Source organism: Nicotiana attenuata, unplaced genomic scaffold, assembly GCF_001879085.1.
Source record: "Nicotiana attenuata strain UT unplaced genomic scaffold, NIATTr2, whole genome shotgun sequence".
Taxonomy (NCBI): Eukaryota; Viridiplantae; Streptophyta; class Magnoliopsida; order Solanales; family Solanaceae; genus Nicotiana; species Nicotiana attenuata.
In genome coordinates, this window is record NW_017670939.1 from 353257 (window position 1) to 377523 (window position 24267).

The window sequence follows — 24267 nt, forward strand, 5'->3', positions numbered from 1 at the left end:
TTGTAAGATCTTTTTCAATTCATTGAATGTCTTTCCAAGTATTTTTAAGCTAAAGCTAACTTGATTATTAAACGATTAGCTTAGAAAATATGTTGTGTTATAGCCTGTTTCCTCCTAAAAGCTTAACCAAACAGCTCAACTTCCTTTTATTGGTCGAATAAACTATTAATGTTGAATATATTTTAAAGCATACTGTCCATGAAATTAATGATTTTACCAATTTTTTGAATTACAAGTGATATAAAAATTATACAAGTAAAAGATGATACTCTAACTTGCATATGTGAAGTCATAATTATATTTTAAAAATATTTCTATTGCTTATACAATACTTTAAATATTTTTTCTAATAGTTCCCTCAATTAAAAAGTTTGTAAACTAAAACCCATAAGATTATAACTTAAGATCAACAATGTCTCATGAGAATTACACGTAATTATCATATTGTTAAATGAAAAAATTAATTATCGGAATATAATAAACTTACTTGCATTTTAGGAAGCTATAAGAATAAACATGAAATACAATATATACAAATTTTACTAAAATAATTTAGGGTCTTTTTTAAGTTTTGGCTTTAGGGCACATATTAGATTGGTCTGTCTGTGTATATTGTTTGACCAAAAAGTGTTAAGCCTTTTAGTTAAATCAATTAAAGATGAAATAGAGGGTAAATCATAGCTAAACATAATCAACTTCAGATCTAGACATAATAGATACTAAAATCATAGGGATCGAGTTTATACAACATTTCTTAGAATGATTGAAAGATGTTAAATATAAATAATAAGCTTACATCTTTGATATATGATTCCAGATTTATACAAGCAAAGAAGATAAGGAGGAATCTCGTTGATAACTGTGAGATTTATCTTCATTGATCTGGTAATGAAAGTTACAAAGGCTTGTTATCCGAAATCTAGACTTCTTTCTCTCTCCCTTCCCCCTTCTCTTTTGTCCTCCTTTATATATATACTCTCAATTTCTCCTCTTACCCAATGATCCTTAACCAGCATGCCTTCTCGTGACTATACTCTTTCTCATTTGCTCAAGTATTACATTCTGCCGTATGAGCCTTCTGATGGCTTGATCTTAGCGGTGGCAGTGATACTCGTCGCCTGATTAACCTGCACTAATCATAGCACGTGGCAAGGATCCACGTGTCATCAAAGAGATGCAGGTCTCCACGTCAGCGTCTCTACACCACCCAACTTTTGATCCGGACCCAGACCCGAATTACCCATATCCAGTCACCTCCTTCCTTTAATATATTTCTCTCTTTTTTCTATCTCATTTCTCATGGTAGTCAACAGGCACGTCCAGTAAATTATCGCCTAGAGTTTAGAGGGAAAAAAAAAGGACAAAAAATATATTATTCAAAAAACAAAATAGTAAAACGAACTCAAAATCTGAAAATACCGATAATAGCCTAATAATTCGGAGATTTGTCATAGAATAGCTCTTCTGTGAGCTGCTACATTCAACTGCCAATACATCTCCGATTCTCTCCGTCAACTTTAACGGCGATTTTCCATAATCGGCGACTTTATACAATTCAGTTTTCTAACACTTAAACGATTTCTGCTTCTTCGGGCGGAGCGGCGATGGCCGGCGGCGGTCCGAGAAATTATTCGGCGAATCCAAACGATTACAAGCTTCTAGAAGAAGTCGGTTACGGAGCTAGTGCAACTGTTTATAGAGCGATCTATCTTCCCTTCAATGAAGTCATCGCAGTCAAGTGCTTGGATCTCGATCGCTGTAATAGCAATCTGGTTTGTTCTCCTTTCGTTCTCTATTTCTTCTGCTTTGATTTTTGCTGGTTGAAAATTTGATTTTGACTTGATTTGACTTGCGGATTAGATGCATTTTTAGTATATCTGAGTGGTTAGAATTGCAAATTTGGCTGTGGAGATCATAGAGTTGAACGGACGATGCTTCAATTGTGATTCCCTTGTTTGCTTTGACTTGAATAGGTCAAATGTTTGTATTCCTTGTAATTTGTCAACGGCTAACGCAACAAGACTCATTATTTGGTAGCTCCAAGTGATGTTGATTTAACAAACTTACTGATTTTATACGTGTATTGGTCCCTGTAATCATTTTATAATGCTGGAAAAAAAATCAGTACTAACGCACTAAGGGAAATATGGAGCGAGATTTAATTTGTGTGTAATCAGATTACAGAATGTAATCAATTAAGTAGGCTTATTTCCAAAGTGGCAGCTGTTTTTACTTAACTTGTAGTAAGAATAACAACGACTTGCATCGAGTGATAGATTGATCAACAATGAAATGGACAAAGAAACTTTGAAATAGTTCTCTTCTTAAATGTTCACTTGAATTACATCATCTACGATCCACCTTTATCTGAGAAGCCCATGGGATCCGTGCTGCGAATACTATCAAATCCCAGCTCCCAACAAGATACCACATCATCCCTATCTCCGCTAATTCTATTTTATCAAGGGATGCTAGCTATCAAAATTCAAAAAAGTTATCTTTTTGGTTAGCTGATTTCTCTCATAAAGCTCTTGTTCTATTTTTCACTATTAGAACACCACAACTTTCGTCTTTTTGAAATTATTATTCTCAAATGAATTGATCCTTCAATATCTTTTCCTTCTTAATAAGGTAAATACAGAACTGGTACAAGCAATTAATAGTCCCCTTACTGTAACCAGCCCGAGGAAAATATTAGAGAGGAAGTATCCCCGAAAGTAACCATGACCCTCTCTGCTAGGTCAATTTTCGTGCCATCCAGCATTTCTCTTTCACTTGTGACATTAGTTCATTTTGGCAGATGGGTTTTCTTGAACTTATATACTAGTACCTGGTACTAACATACTCACAACCTACACCTGCTCATATGGAAAGCTGCTACATGCATTCTGCATCTCCAGTTTCACAAGATTATAGCATGAAGGACTGCTCTTGTTTATGGCATATTGCTAGTGTTTTGAAGTATAGGTTCTTTCCCTTTGTACATTTTGACTCTTCTCAGTAGTCAATCATTTTCAGTTGGAACTCCTCCCCACGACCACCTCAAATTGTTGCTTCTAATATCACTGTAAAAAAGAGTATAACCTTGTTTTTTTGTTTTAATAAATAACCGAGAGCGATGGCACATGCCTTTGTTATACTCAGGACAACAATTTAGTTCTAAATTTTAGCTGGTTGTGGGTTGTATTGATGTGTGCATGTGTTCACCCACCAAAACTTATTTGGTCAGTGTTATCAAAGGCGAAAAACAAAGAAAGGTACCAAGTATTTGGTGGGGTTTTGACTTTAACCGCACAAAGCGCTAGTAAAGCATGATTTTTAGTGTTGTAAGGCCCAGGCGAGAAAAAGTATATAACAAGATAAAGTTACAATAAATATAAAAAGTAGTTTTATGGGCTATAGAATTGGAAACTACAATAACTTAGCATATTCGGAGTAAAAGCCATATAAACAAGTTCAATCTAGTTGTAAATGTATGATTTAGAAGCAAGTTTCTAATTCATATTATTGATATATTCTTTTTGTACTAAAATTCTGATTTCATATCATAGTTTCTCACATATTTTCATCCTTAAGTTGCTAACATATCCTAGTGGTCAATGAACTAAGTGCAAACTTCGGAGATTACAATTCAATCCCAACAAAGACAAAATGCAGCAGGTGATTCTTTCCATCCGTCTAAGCCTTGGCAATGGCAGACTATGTACCTATACTGGTCGGAGATAGTAGCACCCAGTGGATAATCGAATTGTGCGCAAGCTGGCCCGGACACCAGAGTTATAAAAAGAAAAACATATCATATTGCTTTGAAAAGGAATTTTTTTTTTGGAAAGGAAAACATATCATATTGCTAATAATTCTCTTTACTTATAAAAATAAATAAATATAAGTTTATAAAATATATCAATTTGTTATCTATTTCTTGTCCTCTTTAAGATAGACCATTAAGGTGCGCCCTATGCCTGCACCATAGTGCCGCAAGTGGGGTGAAGCGACTAGCTTGTACTCTCCATTAACTCTTAGAAGTTACGCGTGCCTCAGACGAGCATTTAACAATATAATAGTTAGGCTGAATATTTCTGTTCTCTTTTGTAATTTTCGGTTGGAATGTGGGAGCATGTTTGGGATTACTGGTAAATTGGTGAAGTTGTTGGCTGCACTCGCCATTGAGGAGGGAAGGGTGACTACCAGTGTTGTGAAGAGCGTGAAGCGAGGAAAAGCGACAAGCCCCTTTTCGCTTAAAGCGAGAAGCAAAGCGCTTGCTTTTTTGAAGTGAAGCGGAATTAAAAAAAAAAATTAAAATAGATACTGCATAGACAACCTATGTAACTGTAAGCAAAGAAATGGCAGCAACTGAAACGAAAAAATTGGGCAGTATTTCCCTGCAATTTAAGACTGAAACAGTGAAAGAAAAAGAAGAACCGGAGGGAAAAAAAATTTGGCAGCTGCTATTTGGAGACTGAAACAGTGAAAAAAGGAGGAGGAGGAGGAGGAAAAAATCACATACCTGTGCTTGAACTTGAAAAGTGCAGAAAATGGGAACTATAGTATATCGAAGCGCTTGCTTCTGTCGCTATTGCCGCTTCTCACGCTTCTCGCTTTTTTGGCAGAAGCGAACGCATTATAACACCTGCTATGCTTCACAACATAGAAGCGACCAAGTTCCCGCTTCACTTCACGCTTTAAGCGTTGAAGCGAGCCCTTTTCACAACACTGGTGACTACACTTGCCTACTCCCGAGCCCGCTATAACGGGATCCTCATGGCATTGGTGTCCACCTTTTTAATGGCTAACAACTCGTATTGGGGAATTAATTAGGAAACTCTTATTTTGATTGAAGTGTACAAAGGCGAACTCATTTGGCTAAAAAACATTATTCACTACTCAACTGATTTTAATGTTAAGGACTAGCCCGTCAAATTGCTACTTCCACCAATTTTAGATTAAAATTTTTGACTAGGAGTCACTGGTTGGCATATGATGTTGCTAGATAATTTCTTTTCCATGTTATTAGGGAACAATATATTTAGGTGGCTGATGATTTCAAGAAGAAGAATAGAGCTTCTTGTATTTCTGTATATTATTCACATCAAGAGTACTGATACTTATACAATGAATCCTATGGCTAAACTAGGAAAAGAAATCAGTAATTGCTACAATTAAGAGAATAAAATCTAATCTAATCAAATCTTCCTACTAATTACACTAATCAACACTCCCCCTCAAGTTGGTGCAAAGATGTCGCACATGCCCAACTTGCAAACCAAAGTGTGAAAAGTCTTTTTGCTGAGACCTTTTGTGAGCACATCTGCTAGCTGCTTTTCTGACGATACATGAAGCAAACTCAAGGTACCACCAACAATCTTTTCTTTGATGAAATGTCGATCGATTTCAACATGTTTTGTTCTATCATGTTGAACAGGATTATGAGCTATACTAATTGCAGCCTTGTTGTCGCAATATAACAAAAGCTTCTCTGTCTCAGACAATCTCAATTCATCCATTAACTTTTGTAGCCAAATCAGTTCACAAACACCCTGGGCCATTGCTCTATATTCTGCTTCCGCACTGGATCTAGCAACAACATTTTGTTTCTTGCTTCTCCAAGTAACTACATTCCCTCCCACGAGTGTACAGTAACCAGACGTAGATCTTCTGTCATCTAGAGATCCAGCCCAATCCGCATCTGTAAAGGCTTCTATCTGGAGGTGACCATGTTTAGAGAAAAGTAGACCCTTTCCTGGTGCAGACTTCAGATACCGCAAAATGTGAAAGACAGCTTGCATATGAGGATCTCTTAGATCGTGCATGAACTGACTCACCAAGCTAACTAAATATGCTATATCTGGCCTAGTGTGAGAGAGATAAATGAGTTTTCCAACCAACCTCTAATATCTCTCCTTATCAATTGACTTTCCAACCCCAGTTTGTAACTTGTGATTACTTTCAATGGGAGATTCTGATGGTTTGCAACCTGTCATACCAGTTTCTTTCAAGAGATCTAGGATATATTTCCTTTGAGAAATAAAGATTCCTCTTTTTGATATAGCAACCTCAATTCCCAAGAAGTATTGCAACTTCCCTAGATCTTTGATCTCGAATTCCTGGGCTAACAACTTCTTCAGTCGGGCCATCTCTTCATTGTCATTCCCTGTCATTACTATGTCATCAACATAAACTATGAGAAGAGTGAGTTTACCCTTTTGGTGTTTCATGAAGAGGGTATGATCGGCATTACTTTGTTGGTAACCGAAGGAGATCATTGCTTTGCAGAATCTGTCAAACCAAGCTCTTGGAGATTGCTTCAGTCCGTACAAGGCTTTCTTCAATCTGNTCCGATCTCCATATACACCTCTTCTTCTAAGTCGCCATGAAGAAATGCGTTCTTCACATCAAACTGTTGTAAGTCCCAATCAAGATTAACTGCACAAGACAAAAGTATTCTAATAGTGTTCATTTTTGCAACAGGGGCAAATGTCTCCTGATAATCCACTCCATAAGTTTGAGTGAACCCCTTAGCCACCAGTCTTGCTTTGAACCTTTCAATCGAACCATCAGCTTTGTGCTTCACAGTAAAGACCCATTTGCAGCCAACCAATTTCTTATTTAGTGGTGAAGTGACAAGATCCCAAGTCTCATTCTTTAACAAGGCCTTCATTTCTTCAATCATAGCTTGCTTCCATTTAGAATCTGCAAAAGCTTCCCTCCAATTCTGGGGAATAGACACAGAAGAAATAGACAAGGCAAAAGCTCTATAGGAAGGAGATAAGGAATTATAGGAGACAAAGTTAGATAAAGGATGTATGGTGCAAGATCTGACTCCTTTTCTGTGAGCAATAGGTACATCTAACTCACTAGGAAATGTAGATAACTCACCAGTAGAAGAGGTTTCAACAACAGAAGAGGGATGAGCTTCGGTAGATTGCACGATGACTTCTTCAGCTCTCTTTTTTCTTGAATAAGTCATCAAATCAGGTTTATCCAAACGCCCAATAGTCTCCCCCCTGAATTCTTTCTTCAATTTCACATTCTCCTGTCTTAGTGGCTTCAATAGTGGGAATCATTTCAATAGTGGGAATCATCTCTTCATTCTTATAGCTCTCCCTCTGAAGAGGTGATGGTGTTTTATTGTAATAGGGGTCAGATTCTCGAAAGGTAACATCCATGCTGACGAAGGATCTCCTAGAAGGAGGATGATAGCATTTATACCCTTTCTGTGTTGGAGAATACCCAATAAAGACACATTTAATAGCTCTAGGATCAAGTTTTTCCGAACTCCTAGTGTGAACAAAGCAAACACAGCCAAACACCTTCGGAGGGACAATATAATCATTCTTACTCTTCAAAGCTTCCAAAGGACTCTGAAAATTGAGGTTTTTAAGTGGCATTCTATTGATAAGGTAGGCATCTACTAGAATGGCATCCCCCAGTAAGGTTTTGGTAAATTCATAGTAAACATTAGAGATTGTGCCACTTCTAGCAAATGCCTATTTTTCCTTTTAGCAACCCCATTTTGTGCACTAGTATAAGGACAACTAGTTTGATGGATTATCCCAAAAGACTCCAAATACGCACCAAAATCTTTACCCGTATATTCTGTGCCATTGTCAGTTCGCAAGATTTTTATCTTAACCTCAAATTGGGTACAAATCATCTTATGAAACGACTGAAAACAGGAGAAGACTTCATTTCTTGCCTTTAACAAATATACCCAAGTCATCCTAGTGCAACAATCAATAAAGGTAACAAACCATCGACTACCAGACAAGGAAACTGTTTGAGTGAGACCCCATACATCAGAGTGAATAGTCGAAAAAGGGATAGTACTTTTATTGTCACTTAAAGGATAAGAGTTTCTAGTGTGCTTGGCATATTCACAAGCATCACAAGACAATGATTCAAACTCAGTTCTAGAAAACAAACTAGGATATAATTTCTTTAGAACAAAAAAGGATGGGTGCCCCAACCGTCTATGCCACTGTATTATTTCTTGGTTGACGTTCTTATTTCCTCCAAAAAAGGCTTGACCAAAGGCTCGAGTTCCATCAATCCAATATAAGTCATCATGCAATCTACCACTGCCAATCCTCTTCCTTGTTTGAAGATCCTGAAACACACAATAATCAGGAAAGAACTCGACACTACATTTTAGTTGTTTAGTGATAGCGTTAACAGATAACAAGTAAACGGGAAACTCAGGTACATGAAGAACGGATGACAATGTAATATCAGGTGTACGGATAACAGAACCTGTTCCAGAGACAGGAGTTAGAGAGCCATTGGCTATTCTGACACAGTCCCCTTTGGGACTAGGAGAGTAGTTTTGAAAGCCTTTAGAGGAGCCTGTCATGTGTCTATTCGCACCAGAATCAATAATCCAAGAATTAAGATTGGCATTAAAGGCAATACCTGACTGCACATAATTAGAAGTCCCAACATTAGAAGTGTCAAGTTTGTTCAGGAGACGGCGAAGATGCTGAACTTCCTCCGAAGACAAAGTTTCTCCTGAAGCATTTTCTCCGAATGTTTCCACATTTTCTGCAATATTAGCTTGACCCCTTGATAGACCGACACACTTGCCTCCACGACCTCTAGTTGGTCTACCATGCAGTTTCCAGCATGTCTCTTTTGTATGTCTTGACTTTCCACAGTAGTCACAGTGCAAGTGATCTTTATCAGAAGTGAACGCCTTTGTTTGCTCATGAGACACAGTTAACCCAAACTTCTCGGTTGGTGTGGAATAAAGCATGACTCCTCGTCGGCTCTCTTCCTTTTGAACATAAGAGTATGCATCCTCAAGAGAAGGAAAAGGAACTTTACCAAGAACTTGGACCCTGGTCTGATCGTATTCTTCAAGAGAAGGAAAAGGAACTTTACCAAGAACTTGGACCCTGATCTGATCGTATTCTAGGTTCAAACCAGCCAGAAAATCATATATCCTTTCCTTTTCAACCAATTTTTGAAAGAGAACTGCATCATCGGTACACTTCGCTTGGAGATCCTGATAGTAGTCAATTTCCTGCCATAACCCAGTTAACTCAGAATACTAGTCAGTGATAGTCAACTCACCTTGCTTAGTGGCATGAATCTTATTTCGAATTTCAAAGACCTAGGTTCAAACCAGCCAAAAAATCATATATCCTTTCCTTTTCAACCAATTTTTGAAAGAGAACTGCATCATCGGTACACTTCGCTTGGAGATCCTGATAGTAGTCAATTTCCTGCCATAACCCAGTTAACTCGGAATAGTAGTCAGTGATAGTCAACTCACCTTGCTTAGTGGCATGAATCTTATTTCGAATTTCAAAGACCTGAGCGTCATTTCCCTTACGAGAGTAAGTGCGCTTAGTGGAATTCCAGATCTTTTCAGCAGTATCAAGCAATAAATACTGTTTAGAAATTTGAGGGTGCATAGTACTCAAAAGCCATGTCATAACTAGGGAATTATCTGAATCCCACTGACTATAGCTAGCATCAGTCACAACATGTGCTTTCTTTTCTCCCGTAATATAACTAAACAACTTTCTGGACTTAATAAAAAGCAAACAAGATCTTGACCAAGCAAGATATGTACCAGCCCCATCCAATTTAACTGTGCTAACTTGTGAAACAGAATTAACCATATGTGAAAGAGAATTATCTGTTGATTTGGTGTCCCCCATTGTTTCTTAATTAGTAGTCCAGAAGCTAAACTTGAACTCCAAGGAAAAAAAAAAGCAGCAGCAAACTTACCGGAAACAAGGGCTGAAAAGCAGAAACCCTACCTCCGATGATAGAAAAAAAAATTGCAACTGGGGTAGGGTCGGACTGTGCTGGCGACCTGAAGGGAGCAAAAAAATTCCAGAAAAACTCGCCGGAAAGCTGTCTACTTGCCGGCGCGCCTTGGGCCTAACTCAACCCCAAAAGCTAGCTTATGAGGTGAGGAATGCCCAAGCCATATAAGGAGATCAAGGACCCCAAATCCCTTCGATGTGGGACAACTCAACACCCCCCTCACGCCAAGGCATCTGGAGCGTGGACAACATAAATGGGGGACCAATATCGGTAACTGGGCCTGGCTCTGATACCATGATGATTTTAAGAAGAAGAATAGAGCTTCTTGTATTTCTATATATTATTCACGTCAAGAGTACTGATACTTATACAATGAATCCTATGGCTAAACTAGGAAAAGAAATCAGTAATTGCTACAATGAAGCTACAGAATAAAATCAGCCTATAATTAGGCTAGAGAATAAAATCTAATCTAATCAAATCTTCCTACTAATTACACTAATCAACAATGACACATGTACATCCTCCCCCCTCCCCCCTCCAAAACCTAAAAGAAGGATAACACCTCATATTTTCTTTAGCCGGGGAAACTTAATATTTACTTATTTGGTTCATTATATGTTTCAGGTGGCCCAATTCTCTTCCATTAACATCATTATGAATTAAACAGTAATTCGAATATCAAGAACTAGTTGGAAACAATTAACTATATGAATCCTCTTTATTCATTCTACTCTATTCAGGCTCAGTTTATTCCACCATTCAACAATTTCTTTTTTAGGACAAATCAGAGGTTCTCCATTCTCTAAAACTAGGTGTTTTCTAAGTCTCACACTTATCACTCGTACAAATCTATCCAAACTAAAAATACAAGTGTGACAGTAACAACTAAACCTTAATCGCATTGTTTGGATCTTTTGCTTAAAGGTTCTGTTTTTAGCTAAGGTTGCATGCATTTCGAGAGATTGTAACTCTTTTGAGAAAAGTTCTCTCGACGTGATTTCTGTTCCTTTTTGAGGAGTAGAAGTATCAAGGAAGGCTTCTTATAGTTATAAGTTGAGGTGTCACATTATAAAGACTCTTCTTGTAATTGCATTTCTATTTTGATGTATCATGCTGCTACTTTTTGCAATAGTCAGTTGAAAGAATTTACTTCTTCACAGGATGACATTCGCAGGGAAGCTCAAACGATGAGTTTGATAGACCATCCTAATGTAATAAAGTCATTCTGTTCGTTTGTTGTTGATAGCTACCTTTGGGTGGTGATGCCCTTCATGGCCGAGGGTTCTTGTCTGCATCTCATGAAGATAGCATATCCAGATGGATTCGAAGAATCCGCTATTTGTTCTATGTTGAAGGAAACTCTCAAGGCTTTGGAATATCTCCACCGACATGGGCACATCCATCGAGATGTTAAGGTTTGTTAAAACTGATGTTCCCTTGTCGCTGATCCTCAAATTTGCAATATTTGTGGTTTCTGTACCATTTTTTCCTCATTGCAGGCTGGGAATATATTGCTGGATACCAATGGGATAGTAAAGCTGGGGGACTTTGGTGTTTCAGCATGCATGTTTGACAGCGGTGATAGACAGCGGTCTAGGAATACCTTTGTAGGAACTCCGTGCTGGTGAGCATATAAGCATCCTTTTGGTCAATTTCCACTCATCAGTATTTGTTTCTATGAAATTGTTTTGTGTTTTACATGTCTATCAACTACTTTTATTTTGTAGGATGGCACCAGAAGTTCTGCAGCCTGGAACTGGATATGATTTCAAGTGAGTTCTCTTTGTTGTGAGTAAAGTCTTGATGGTTTTATGTGATATGATGTAAATATTCATTTAGTGGTTGACTGAGAGCTATTTGACAAAGCTGAAGTCTGAAGTCCGACTGAAATTGTATCTTTGGATGATTTTAGTTACTGAAATTTTCATGCTGAAGGGTATTAAGTTTATGTATTTTAATCCTGTCACTGAATTCAAATCTAAAATATCCTCTTGAATATTTGTTGAAACTGTAACTGGAAGTATATTTATTTTGTCACTAGATAATGCTAGCTAGAGTTAATGTAGACTTATTTATGTTGTAATGATGAAGCATCCATCATGCGTGAAGAAATGATGTATGCATTTTTATTCACGAAGCTTGCTTTTGGATATGTGGTCTTTCAGACTTCAGTGATAACTAGACTTTGTTTCACTTGAAATTCGTAAAATATTTTAGGTGGCATTTAAAGTATTAAGTGATTTTTTGTTTATGGTATAAAGAAGTCTAAATTATTATCACTTAAATTGGTCAGTTTGAGTGCTTAGAAGAAAAAAAAAAGTTATCAAACAGGCCCTAAGATGAGAATTCCGAATTGTCTACGTTTTGTGACTGTCTGGGTGATGTGTTGGTTTACTTATACAGTGTTACTGGGAATGTCATTATGATTGTTGCAAGAGACATTAATTTTCTTCCTTCTACAGGGCTGACATTTGGTCACTTGGAATAACTGCCCTGGAGTTGGCTCATGGTCATGCTCCATTTTCAAAGTACCCTCCAATGAAGGTTTATATTAATTTCCAAGAGGGTTCAACAATAATATTTTAGCTTTGTGCTTGAGTATGCGTTATTTAAAGTTACCCTCTGCTCTTGCCACAGGTTCTACTGATGACAATACAGAATGCCCCTCCTGGACTTGATTATGACCGAGACAAAAAATTCTCTAAGGTAATGGTATTGCTTATTGCCAGTTTCATTTACATATGTACATGAAGATATTTGAATATGTTGCTTTTCTACGTGCTTCAGTCTTTATCTTGTGGTCATGTATGGAAATGAAAAATAGTTTTTACTTGTCGTAACAGTCATTCAAGGAAATGGTTGCAATGTGCTTGGTGAAAGATCAAAATAAAAGGCCAACCGCTGAGAAGTTGTTGAAGCATTCTTTTTTCAAAAATGCCAAGCCTCCAGAGCTTTCTGTAAAGAAACTTTTTGCTGACTTGCCACCACTTTGGCATCGAGTTAAAGCCCTCCAGGTATTTCATAAGTGGATTGTTCTAAGGGTTCATCATTTTTCATACTTAGCATTGTTTAATGTTGCTTGATGAAATCATTGCAGCTTAAAGATGCTGCGCAACTAGCTTTGAAGAAAATGCCTTCTTCCGAGCAGGAAGCTTTATCACAGGTTTGATGCAATTGTTCTGTCAATGGCATTGTTCATTAGTGCGCAATGGTTATACCATCTATATTTTCGTACATTTATTTGTTGCAGTAGCTACAATGCTATTCTTCTGTGAGCGAAAATGTCCAAGAGAGTGATGTATCTATGTAGTCCAGAATTGGTTTTCCATCCTTGATAAGAAAATCTAGTCAGCCACTCAATTATGAATTCCAGAACTTTGGATCTCCATTTTGCTATTTTGGACTTTATGCATTCCATGAAAATCTCAGATACAAATATACAATTGGTTAGAGAATACAGTTGGCTAATTTTAACTGTCAACTTCATTCTGTTGGTTCTTTTATTCTTTTAGAAAATTCTATACTTTCTCTTCTTCTGGATTGGCTTAAAAAAAGTATGTGAGCCCGTTTGGATTGACTTAAAAAAAGTGGCTTTTCAGCAGAACTAGCTTTTAAGCCAAAAAGCAATAAGTTGGGGTTGCCCAACTTATTGCTTTTGGCTTGTTTTAAGCAGTTTTAAACTTATTTTAAGCACTTTTTGACTTTGCCAAACACTGAAAAAAAGCTAAAAAGAGCTTAAAAGCTATTTTGACCAGCTTAAAAGCCCATCCAAACACCCTCATTATGTTGATGACGAACTTCACGTTTCTAAAGAAAAAACAAAAAGGATGGTGATGATGTACTCAAATTATGTATTTATGTTCCTAGCTGAAATTGTACTGGTCGTTCAAAAATAGCCCAATTTCAAAAGTAATCGAAATTTAGCCACTTTTTATGTAAAGATAAATCTGAGCGAAAACACTGTTTAAAACCCGGAAAATACTCCAGTATATTATGCTGGAGTTCCAGCATAAGTATACTTGAATTCCAGCATATTATACTGGAGTTCCAGGATAATATGCTGGAACTCCTGGAGTTCCAGCATAAATACACTAGAACTCCAGCATAATATACTGGAGTTCCAGCAAGTATAATGGTCCAGTATAATATGCTGGAGTTTGGAGCACCAGTGCTCCAGTCTCTAGTATATTATACTGGAGCCAACAAAGTATACCGGTCCAGCATAATATGCTGGAGTTCATACACAAGTGCACCGAAACTCCAGTATATTATGCTGAACCGGTCTCTATTGCAGCAAAACGGTGGCTATTTTTCATTGACTTGGTAAACGCTGGCTATTTTTGATTGACCAGTCCAAAAACTGGCTATACTGTGAAATTTTGACGAAATTGTTGCTACTTGCATTTTGTCTATGGCAATTCTTTTTTAAAAAATTTATAAAAGCAAGTATTTTCCTTCATCTTTTTCTCTTTTGCAGTGTCTACTTTGTGCCTGTAGGCTAATCTTATTCTTTTCAATTTTCTTTATCTGTAGCAGCTGAGAGTGAACATAATCAGGAGTTGCATTCTTTAAATATTTTCCTTCTGTTTTAACTTTTTATTCTACACAGAGTGAATACCAACGGGGAGTTAGCGCCTGGAACTTTGATCTGGAGGATTTGAAGCTTCAAGCTTCACTGGTATGTATGTGAGAGAGGTCTCTTTGTGTCTCATAAAGATACTTGTTCACTTCTGCTCCATGATTTTTGCCATCCCAAATTTGAATTGGTTTGACATTCCCTGCGGCAGGTACAGGACGATGACAAAATACAAGAAATTAAGGAAGAAGATGAAGCCATGAAAGCTTATATGAACTACAAGGTCTTTGGCAGTCTACTGCTATAGTTTTCTAGTCTATTTTCAAGCTATTAATATCGGCCTAGATCTATATTTAGCCTTTTTTTTCTTTAGCCATATCATCTTGTACATGAATTCTTCTCCTATTTGCAGGAAAAATCTATTGCATCACCATATGCTGGAAAACAGATCCCAAGAAAAGATTCGATTGCCAGGTATACATGTCACTCTTTTTGTCCAGGCACAAAAAATTTGTCGTAGAAAGATATCAAATTAGTAGCTGTTAGTTTGCAAGGGGGAATCTGACTCCTTGTTCTGAATTCTGAAGTTTTAAAGAGTTGAATTCCTTGTACTTTTAGGAGTTAGAACGAGTTAAACCATCTTGAGACCAAATGTTGTACTCCTCATTTTAAACAGCCGCATTTTCTGGATGGGCGTTTAAGTTGTTAATATAACTTAAATCATATTGTATTGATATAATAAAATATTAAAGTAATGCCTGAAAATTAGCATGATTCAGGAAACATCATATTGAAGTTCAAAATTTGGATAATTAACCAAATCTGTATTATAAATGCTGTAAAATATTTATCTTACTGAATGTTGTCAAACATTTTGGAATGTCCCAAATAACTAAGCATGTCATAGAAATAGAGGTGCAGGGTGTATGTGTTTTTTCTTGTTAAATTTTGTTCTGAGATTCCATATTGATGTTTTTGAACTTAGTTTATCCATGATGTCCTCTCTTCTGGAGAGAATATTTTTTCCTGTGGGACCAAGTACCAACCAGATGTTCTCAACGTAATAATTTGTCTTCTTCAGAAGATCAAAAACATCAGCGTATGTAATGAGAACTAACTGCTCTCCCCTGGAGAGCATGTTAATAAGGGTTTTGTCATCATCACCTAAATATGATAATGCTGGTAACGATTATGCATGGTCTATGATTAGAAGATCATAAACATCAGCATATGTTTTTAAACTGCTCTCCCCTGGATAGAATATTAATAATGGTTTTGTCATCATCACTAAAATATGATAATGTAGGTAATAATTATGCATGGGCTATGATTATGTGAGCCACTAATTAAAATTTTGTTTTTGGTCAAAGTAGGCCTTGGAGTATTGTAATCTCAATTGAACTCTCGTTGATACATTTTTTCCAGTGAGCAAGAAAGTGTTGGTGAAGTGCCATTAGCTGAATATGAGATCAAGAATGGAAAAGATCTGGAAAGTAGTCAACTGGATTCTGATCATTGGGAGAAAAATGGACTAAAGAAGAACGCATCAAAAACAGAGTTGCCGCCCCTAACCTCGGAGAAGGATGCTTTACCGGTCAAGAATAGAAGTCAAACACCAAAAGCTCGTCAAAGTCAGAGCGGACCACTTATGGCTGGTGTTGTACTAAGTCACTCGGCATCGGAAAGAGCTCGGAACTCTGAAAGGTTTGCTACGACTCATTGCTTTCTTATTCCGCTGTATATCTTACATTGCACCAAGTCAACTTATCAAAAGAAAAACGTTGCATCAAAACATCTTTGTGTACCATCTTGCATCAATAAATTACTTTACCTTATTTAAAAAAAACATTGCACCAAGACAACTTGAAATATGAAGCTTCATTAATATTCAGGAATCAAATAGCCTTTCCCTTCAGTCCATATTCAGCTGCGGGGTGAAAAGGAATTGGTAAGAATCGAAAGCTCAAACTTGGTCTCTCTACCATCTATCTGGCAGGTGCCGGATTTCTTTTCTTAGATTGTTGAGAGAAGGAATTCTCACTGGCATTTTCTCTAAAATTAGTGTGTTGAATACATTTTATATAGGCTAATTTCGGTGTATGAAATAATCCAAATACACCGAAATCATTCTACATTGTAATTCATTGTGCTTTCTTGGAGCATTTGCACATCTAAGTATGAGATTATTCATTTGTCTGGACAATTGCTATCAAAATGGGAACTTTCAGCGAGTTAACTTACTCTTGCAGAAGTGAAATTGAAAACCAACAACCTGGAGATAAAGCTCATCAAGTGCGAAGAGCACCCAGCTTTAGCGGCCCCTTAATGCTTCCTAACCGAGCTTCAGGAAATAGTTTATCAGCTCCAATTAAATCATCTGGGGGTATTAATGCTCTCGACAAGTTCATTTTGCTATTGTGTGTATGACTATTGGTTTATAGGGAAAATCAAGGTGGCATCCTAACTAAGGGTTTTGCAGTAATTATACTTTTCATCTGTTCAGGATTCAAAGATTCTTTGGATGACAAGTCAAAGCCGAACTTGGTTCAAATAAAAGGCCGTTTTTCTGTAACATCAGAAAATGTAGATCTTGTAAAGGTAAATCATATATTTACATGCTCTTTCTTCTAGGTGATTGTTGGCTAACTTAAATATGTATGTTAGGATATTCCATTATGTACAGTTCCTCGACGATCTTCCCAAGTAAGTGGTGTAGTGTTGCCTTTTGATTCAAAAGAACACAATGTTTCATTCCTATAGTATCTTTGACACAAGATTTCTGTGATTCCCAGGGATCACCACTTAGGAAGTCTGCTAGTGTTGGAGAATGGCTGGTCGAATCTAAACAGATGGTGTGTGTATTCTCCCTTCCTTTACTACTGCAGTTATTGATGGAATATGTTAAACTTTTGAGTCCCACCTTAATGGGCTATTGTGTCTTACCCAAGTGAAAAGAGCAGTTAAATACGAAGAACTAATTGACCTAATAATACTATATTTTTGATCAATTTTCAGCCACCCTGTCAACCACCGAAGGATCTTGGCCTTAATAATGTTCCTGCTTCAGTTCTCATGCCTCACCTACAAAATCTTTTTCAACAGACATCAATCCAACAGGTAAGGCATCAGCTTATGGTAGGGATGCAAGATTACTCCCCCCTCCCCCAAACAAAACAAAAACAAGAAAGGAAATGGGGACAAGAGTCACTAATTCAATTCTATTTCTCTGGTTCTTCTAACTTTTTATTTCTACTGCTTTTGTATCAGGATCTCATTGTAAATCTATTGAGTAGCTTGCAACTATCTGAGGCAGGAGATTGTAAGTAAACAAGAAAGAAATGTTTAATGTCCTTATATAAAGAAACATGTCTACCAACAGTAACATGGATTCAGGTTTACTTAATGGAAATTTCTTATTCTATCTCAGCTTCTCAAAATGGAAAGTTACCTCCCCTACAGCGCCCAGAGAACAACGGAACTGTAAGTACATGTCTTTGCTTTGAAAATATGTTAGTTTTAAGAATTTAGAAGCTGCAAATGTTTATGTGGAGCTCCATTAAGTGTATTGTACACATTTCAAGGTTTTCCAATGCATCTTACAGGACAGCAAAACTATCAGGTTGTGTTCAAGCTATGAAAAATATTGTGTAGAATATGTGAAACTACTACTCCTATTTTAAGACCGTCCTTTATTTGATATACACCATACTGATAATACTAAGCTCCTAAATTGCTTGGAAGAATATCCTTGTATCTGCTGTGCTTCCTGCCAATTACCATGCAATAGGTTCTTGAAACCTAAGTGGACGGGGAGAAAGTATTTGCAACTTGCTCAGTCTTGTTCCCCATTCTGCTTCAGTTACCCATTCGTTTCTTACCTTTCTCCCTTTCAAAATCTTTCTTTAATGATCCTTGTGCTGAATCATTCTTCCATCTGAATGCAAGATGTTTGCAATCGGACAGTGTATTTTATCAACGGTATCCTGACAGACACTGTATACCTATATAGTCGATTCATAAGGATTCTGAAATGTTTGATTTATAATCTATTTATCATATCTTGATTGACAATAGGATGCCTCAGCCATCTGGTTTTCTTCATGTTTCTTGTCAGTTTGTTTCAAGTAAACTACACACAGAAATCAGACTTCAGGAGTTTACCAACTATTATTGCTTAATTCTTGAGAAATTGGAATATGTGCTTGACGGAATTTTCTGGATAAAGAATTTTGTACATTCAACTATTTATATTAGAAGTGAGAAAGACAAGAAGTAAATAAACTGAGTATTGATAATAAAAGGAGATTGTGCCCCCAGAGCCCTAATGGTAAGAGCGCAACACATGATGTGTAGGTTAGGCGCACGTCAGTTTGAACCCTGCCGCAAATAGAGGCTTGGTATTTAAGTGGAGAAGGGTTGAGCGCCAGCCCCATTATCCATCGAGTTCTGAACCGCGCCCCACTAACTCCGGTTGATATATATATACATATATATATGTGTATATATATATATATATATTTTTTTTTTTTTTTAAAGAGTTAATAAGAGGATATTTTACTATATGTCTGCGCACATGTATACAGTCTGATGTATTATTTGGATGGTGGACTTGTCCTACTTAAGCAGATGTTTTTCATTAACCTAGAATTGTTATGTGTGTGTCTCGGCTAATAAAAAAAATATTTATGTGTTTCTTTTTAACCCCTTTAATTGCCATATCGCGTAACCAATACTCCATTTTGTTCCTGTCATCTATGATCTCATCACAAGGTGTTTCTATTATCTTTTGCCTCGTTTTCTCTAGCCTCTAACTCCATAGAGACTAGAAAGTAAATAAAATATATATTATTGATTGCTGCTGATAATTTCATGGGAATTCTAATGTTAACACTCTTAAAGTATTCATCTTGTGCATCTGGCATCATTGGGATGCCCCCAGTACTACTTGGTACACAACCCAAATGTTATGGTGTATTTTGTCTTTTATCACATGGTAACCATTCGTTTTGATCAAGATGTTTTGTTTTGCAGGTTGAAGCAGCTGTTTCTGAGAGGGAGAAGCTATTGCTAGTCAAAATATCTGAGCTTCAGGCTAGGTTAGCCCGCTGCAGAGACAAATCAACCGTGGTCATGCTTCTCTCAGTTCTATATACTATTTTTAATTGAAGAACTGATCTTCTCTCTACTTTGCAGGATGATTAATTTGACAGATGAATTAACTGCAGAAAAATTAAAATACTGGCAGGTAAGTGCACCCTCAGTTTCTTCAATGCAAAGATCTATCTAATTTTAATTGGATTGAAGAAAAAAAGAATGGATGACAAGAGGTCTATTGTGGTTAAACATAAAACAAACTACTTTCTGGACAATAGGACCAGAAAAAAGTAAAAAGAGGGGAGGTGAAAAGAAAATGCACAGCTTTCTAAGGTTGTGAGTACCAATTGGGTGAGTTGAAGGAGAAGAGGAGGGCAAAACAATGCTTTTTTTTTTTAATCAGGTAAGGTAACTTTTATTAAGAAACTTTAAAAAAGTACCAAGGGGGTACTTTCAAAGTACAAGCAAAACATCATAGGATAACAATTACAAATAAAGTTTCTACAATTCCATAAAGTCTAATAGCTGCACCAAGTTCTACTACGCTTTCCTTACACCAAACATATAGATTCTGCAAGCAACTACTTTTCAGCGTAGGAATCTGGGTCCTATGATCTTCAAAGCATCTTTTGTTCCTTTCTAGCCAGATGGTCCACATGATGCATAAGGGAATGGTCATCCACATATTTTTCTTCCTTTTGCCTACCGATTGATCCTGCCAACTTTCCAGCAGACTTCTAACACTGTTTGGCATTACCCACTTCACACCATAGATGTTAAGGAATAGGTCCCGGATCTGTCTGGTCTGCTGGCACTGAAGAAACAAATGATTTACAGACTCCTGGTTTTCTTCACAGAAAAAACATCTACTGCATAAGGCAAAACCTCTTCTTTGTAGCATATCTTGGGTAAGACATCTATTCCAGGCTACAGTCCACCCAAATCCAGCAACTTTTGTTGGTGCTTTGGTCTTCCAAAGCATCTTCCATGGCCATGATTCCTCTTGCTGCCCAGTTTGTTGTTGAAGAAGATTATAGCAGATTTTAACAGAGTATTTCTTATCTCTACTGGCCATCCAAATCTGGGCGTCCTCTCCACTATCATCCAAGGCTATAGGCTCTAGAATTTTGAGTAGTTGACAGATATCTTCCACTTCCCAATCATTGAAGTGTCTACTGAAAATTGGTTGCCATCCTGCTCCTGAGTGGCATTCTTCTTCATTAAATCTCCTTAACCATTTGCACAATAGACTCTTGTTGTGAAGCTTCAAATTCCTCACTCCAAGCCCTCCAGCTTCCTTTTTTCTCATTACTTTCTGCCAATTGACCAAATGCATTCTCCTTTTTTCAGCATTGCCTTCCCATAGAAACTGACTCCTAATGGAGTTGATTTTCTTCTCAATTGCTGAGGGTATAGGAAATAAGGACATCAAATAGGTTGGTATGCCATCCAACACACTATTAACCAGAGTGATTCTTCCACCAAAGGACATATATTGCTTATTCCAGGTGGACATCTTCTTTGTACATTTATCAATTACGCTTTGCAACATTCTTTTATCATTCCTCTTCGCACCAAGTGGAAGCCCTAAATAGTTGGTTGGAAACTTTTCAATTCTGCAACCCAGAGTATCAGCCAGTTCCTCAATCGTGTTATCAGCATTAATACTGAAAATACAACTCTTTGTCAGGTTTATTTTCAAGCCTGAGACTGCTTCAAATGCCAACAGGATCCCTCTAAGATTGAGAATTTTCTCCCTCTTGGCTTCACAAAATAACAGGGTATCGTCTGCATATAAAATATGCGAGACATTCATTTCTCCTCTTTCATGATTCTCCATTCTACAACCCCCAATCCATCCAAACTTCTCAGATTTTTTTAACTTTAAACTCAAAATTTCGATCACCAAGACAAAACGATAAGGGGAAACGGGATCCCCTTGTCTCAATCCTCTCTGGGAGCTAAAATCCTACAGGATTTTCATTCACCAACACAGAAAACTTCACTGTTGATATACAAGTTTTGATCCATTTAATCCACTTCTCTCCAAAATTCATCATCTTCAAAATATTGAGCAAGCATTCCCAATTCATATGGTCGTATGCCTTTTCGAGATCTAATTTGCAAACAACCACCTTTATCCCTTTTTTGTTTAAATAGTCTACACACTCATTAGCTACCAATGCGGCATCACTTATTTGTCTACACCTTTAATGAATGCATTTTGATTTCCTGCCACCAACTTGCCAATTACTCTTTTCAATCGTTCTGCCAACAGTTTAGCTATGATGTTATATACACTACCTAGCAAGCTGATAGGTCTAAAATCTTTTATCCCTTTTGACCCCTTCTTTTTAGGTATTAATGCAATGAAAGTTGCATTTAGGCTTTCTTACAAACCAACCTTCATTGTAGAAAAATCTATTGTTCTCCATACATCATCCTTTACTATACTCCAACTGTCCAACATCTTTGGAAGAAATGTAAATTAAATTCGTCAGGTCCTGGGGCCTTGTCACCATTGCACAGTTTAGTAATATCTTCAACCTCTTCAATAGTGAAGGGCCTCTGGAGCCATTCTTTATCCTCATCAGTTAATTTAGCTATCTTTTCATCCTGCCATAAAGGCCTCCAATGCTCAGTGAATAACTTTTCATAAAATTCTACTACATGATTTCTTCTTCATCTTCCACCAGCGCCTCCCAGATTTTGATTTTATCAATGCTTTATAATCATTTTCTTTCAGTTTCCTGACCTTTCCCAAAGAAGGATCGTTGCAAAAATATGACTAGTTTCTCCAAAATTCTTAAACATTTCTTTTCCTCCCAAACATGAGAAAAAGCAATTCTGGGGAATATTTTCATAAATAATAACAATAATAATAATAATAACTAAAAGAACACCAATGGCGTGGAGATATCTCTTTTACTTGATGAAGTTCAGGTTCAAAAACTAGGCCTAAAGTAACAACAATTGAAAGAAAGTTGGGAGGGACGGACGAACGGAAGAGGTTTATTAACTGTATCTCAGTGTTTGCTCATTTATTAACAATGATTTTTCATCTGCTACCAGTTGCAACAGCGGTTAAATGCCATGTCAAATTGCGGAGAGGATGGGGACAAAAGAGAATTGGAATCGTGATGCCAAATGATTACTTTTCAAGTGTAAACACCGTGTATATTCAGGTGTCTATTTGATGTTGCTATAACAGACAGTTTTGAAATCTTCTCTCGCAGGTAAATGCCTTGATGGATTTTATCAATGTAGTTCACTTTTGCAGGTTAAGGTATAGGAAGAGGCAGACTTGTACTATTCTTATGTCGCTGAATCATGCGCTTGTCCTAGTTGAATAGCTCATATGGAAGAAGCCATCTCCAAGTGACAATAAGCAAAATAATCAGTGGATAGATAATTTCTTCATTTGTTTGATGAGTACGAGCTGAAAACAAGCTTCTTGTGCAGATTCACGTCTTCCAATCAAAGGGATTATTTATTTTGATAAGATCGCGGAGAAGGCTCGGCCGGGAGAGGAAGGTAGAGGGTGGGGGTTGGGGATTCAGTTCCGTACATTTTATTTGTAGATGCTTAGTTTATGTTGTAATCTGAATTGCAAAATTAAGTTGTAATTTTGTAACATATATCAATCAATGTGGACCATGAATGTGTTCAATAATGCTTATAGCTTCTCAAGCATCCCTCAAGCTGGTCGATGCTCGACATAATTTCATTTCTGCTTTGTTTTTAGTTCACTTGTGACATAATTTTGTATCTAGTATCGTTTTAAAAGTCTACTTTTTGTGACATCGCACTAGTTAAACTTCTGAAGGTATTAGTTTTTTTCTTTCTTTCTTTTTTTCCTTATGGTCTTATATTGAGGGAAGTGTAGTATATACCAGCTATATATATATATATATATATATATATATTTTTTCTTTTTTTATCAAACTGATTAATTTATTTCCTCGAATGGTGATGTTACATTAAGCTACACAAAACTAAATGCTATTAACTAAAGTTTAAAAATAATTTGGAAATTTATGATAGATTGTTGATTAGATACAAAATCTAGTTTTTCTTTGGTTGGTAAAACAAACATCTACAGTGAATAAACATGCTTTTGGACATCATTTTAGGTTTACGTCCTTTCCATGTTACTACTTTAACCGTCGTATGTTCGTTCAAAAGTTACACTATTTGGAATTTTCCCCCAAAACATGCATTTTTGGCTCTATCAGTTTCAATGGTGTGTTAATATGCAAAAGACATTTGTAGGGTACAAGATAAGGATAAAGACGAAGCCTTCAATAATAAAGGTGATAAGTTGCCTGCCATTTATAAGTCGCTGCGGTTTATTACTCACATTTGTTGAATGAAATTTATGGATATCGAGTGCTATTTATGTCACTAATACAAACATTCCTCAAAAGTTTCCCCATTTTAGTTGCATCTAGATTTTTCTTTTCAAAATTTACTCTTCATTTATAATTTTTCGATAAAGAATGATTTATCCCACAAAAACAAAAGTTCCCTACACGGTATAATGAATTATTTTTCAATATAGCATGTCACATATTTACTGAAGGTCTAAAATAATTCAAAATCACTATTTAGTACACATATGCATCAAACCAAAAAAGGAGGTTTTGAAGTTGAAGTTAAAAAAGAGAATTTGGAAGTATCAAAGAAATTGACAAATCATTAGTTATACATGGGTTACTATCAGAGGAATTCAAGTCACTATTGTCTATTTTTTATCTAGAAGAATTAAAATTTTGAAAATAAAATCTATATATAACTAATAAAACTGATTAGTGACCATA

At 36.6% G+C, this 24267-nt stretch overlaps 1 protein-coding gene across 3 annotated transcripts; it reads left to right on the forward strand.

Annotated features, from left to right (window-relative positions):
- The first annotated feature begins 1299 nt into the window (after nucleotides 1-1299).
- Nucleotides 1300-23250, forward strand: LOC109244646 (serine/threonine-protein kinase sid1). 3 transcript variants are annotated; one of them, XM_019411767.1, is made up of 23 exons: nucleotides 1300-1772; nucleotides 10938-11192; nucleotides 11277-11401; nucleotides 11505-11549; nucleotides 12240-12321; nucleotides 12415-12483; nucleotides 12621-12791; nucleotides 12875-12940; nucleotides 14387-14455; nucleotides 14565-14636; nucleotides 14766-14827; nucleotides 15779-16057; nucleotides 16603-16736; nucleotides 16857-16951; nucleotides 17018-17056; nucleotides 17146-17205; nucleotides 17369-17470; nucleotides 17621-17672; nucleotides 17781-17833; nucleotides 19385-19449; nucleotides 19547-19598; nucleotides 22520-22632; nucleotides 22715-23250. In XM_019411767.1, the coding sequence occupies exons 1-22, from the start codon at nucleotides 1605-1607 to the stop codon at nucleotides 22586-22588; spliced, it is 2184 nt and encodes a 727-aa protein (XP_019267312.1). In that variant the 5' UTR covers nucleotides 1300-1604; the 3' UTR covers nucleotides 22589-22632; nucleotides 22715-23250. The 3 variants fall into 3 exon arrangements, with proteins under 3 accessions (XP_019267312.1, XP_019267311.1, XP_019267313.1); XM_019411766.1 differs by having other exon boundaries at nucleotides 22728-23250; XM_019411768.1 differs by lacking the exon at nucleotides 17018-17056 and having other exon boundaries at nucleotides 22728-23250.
- The last annotated feature ends 1017 nt before the right edge of the window (nucleotides 23251-24267 follow it).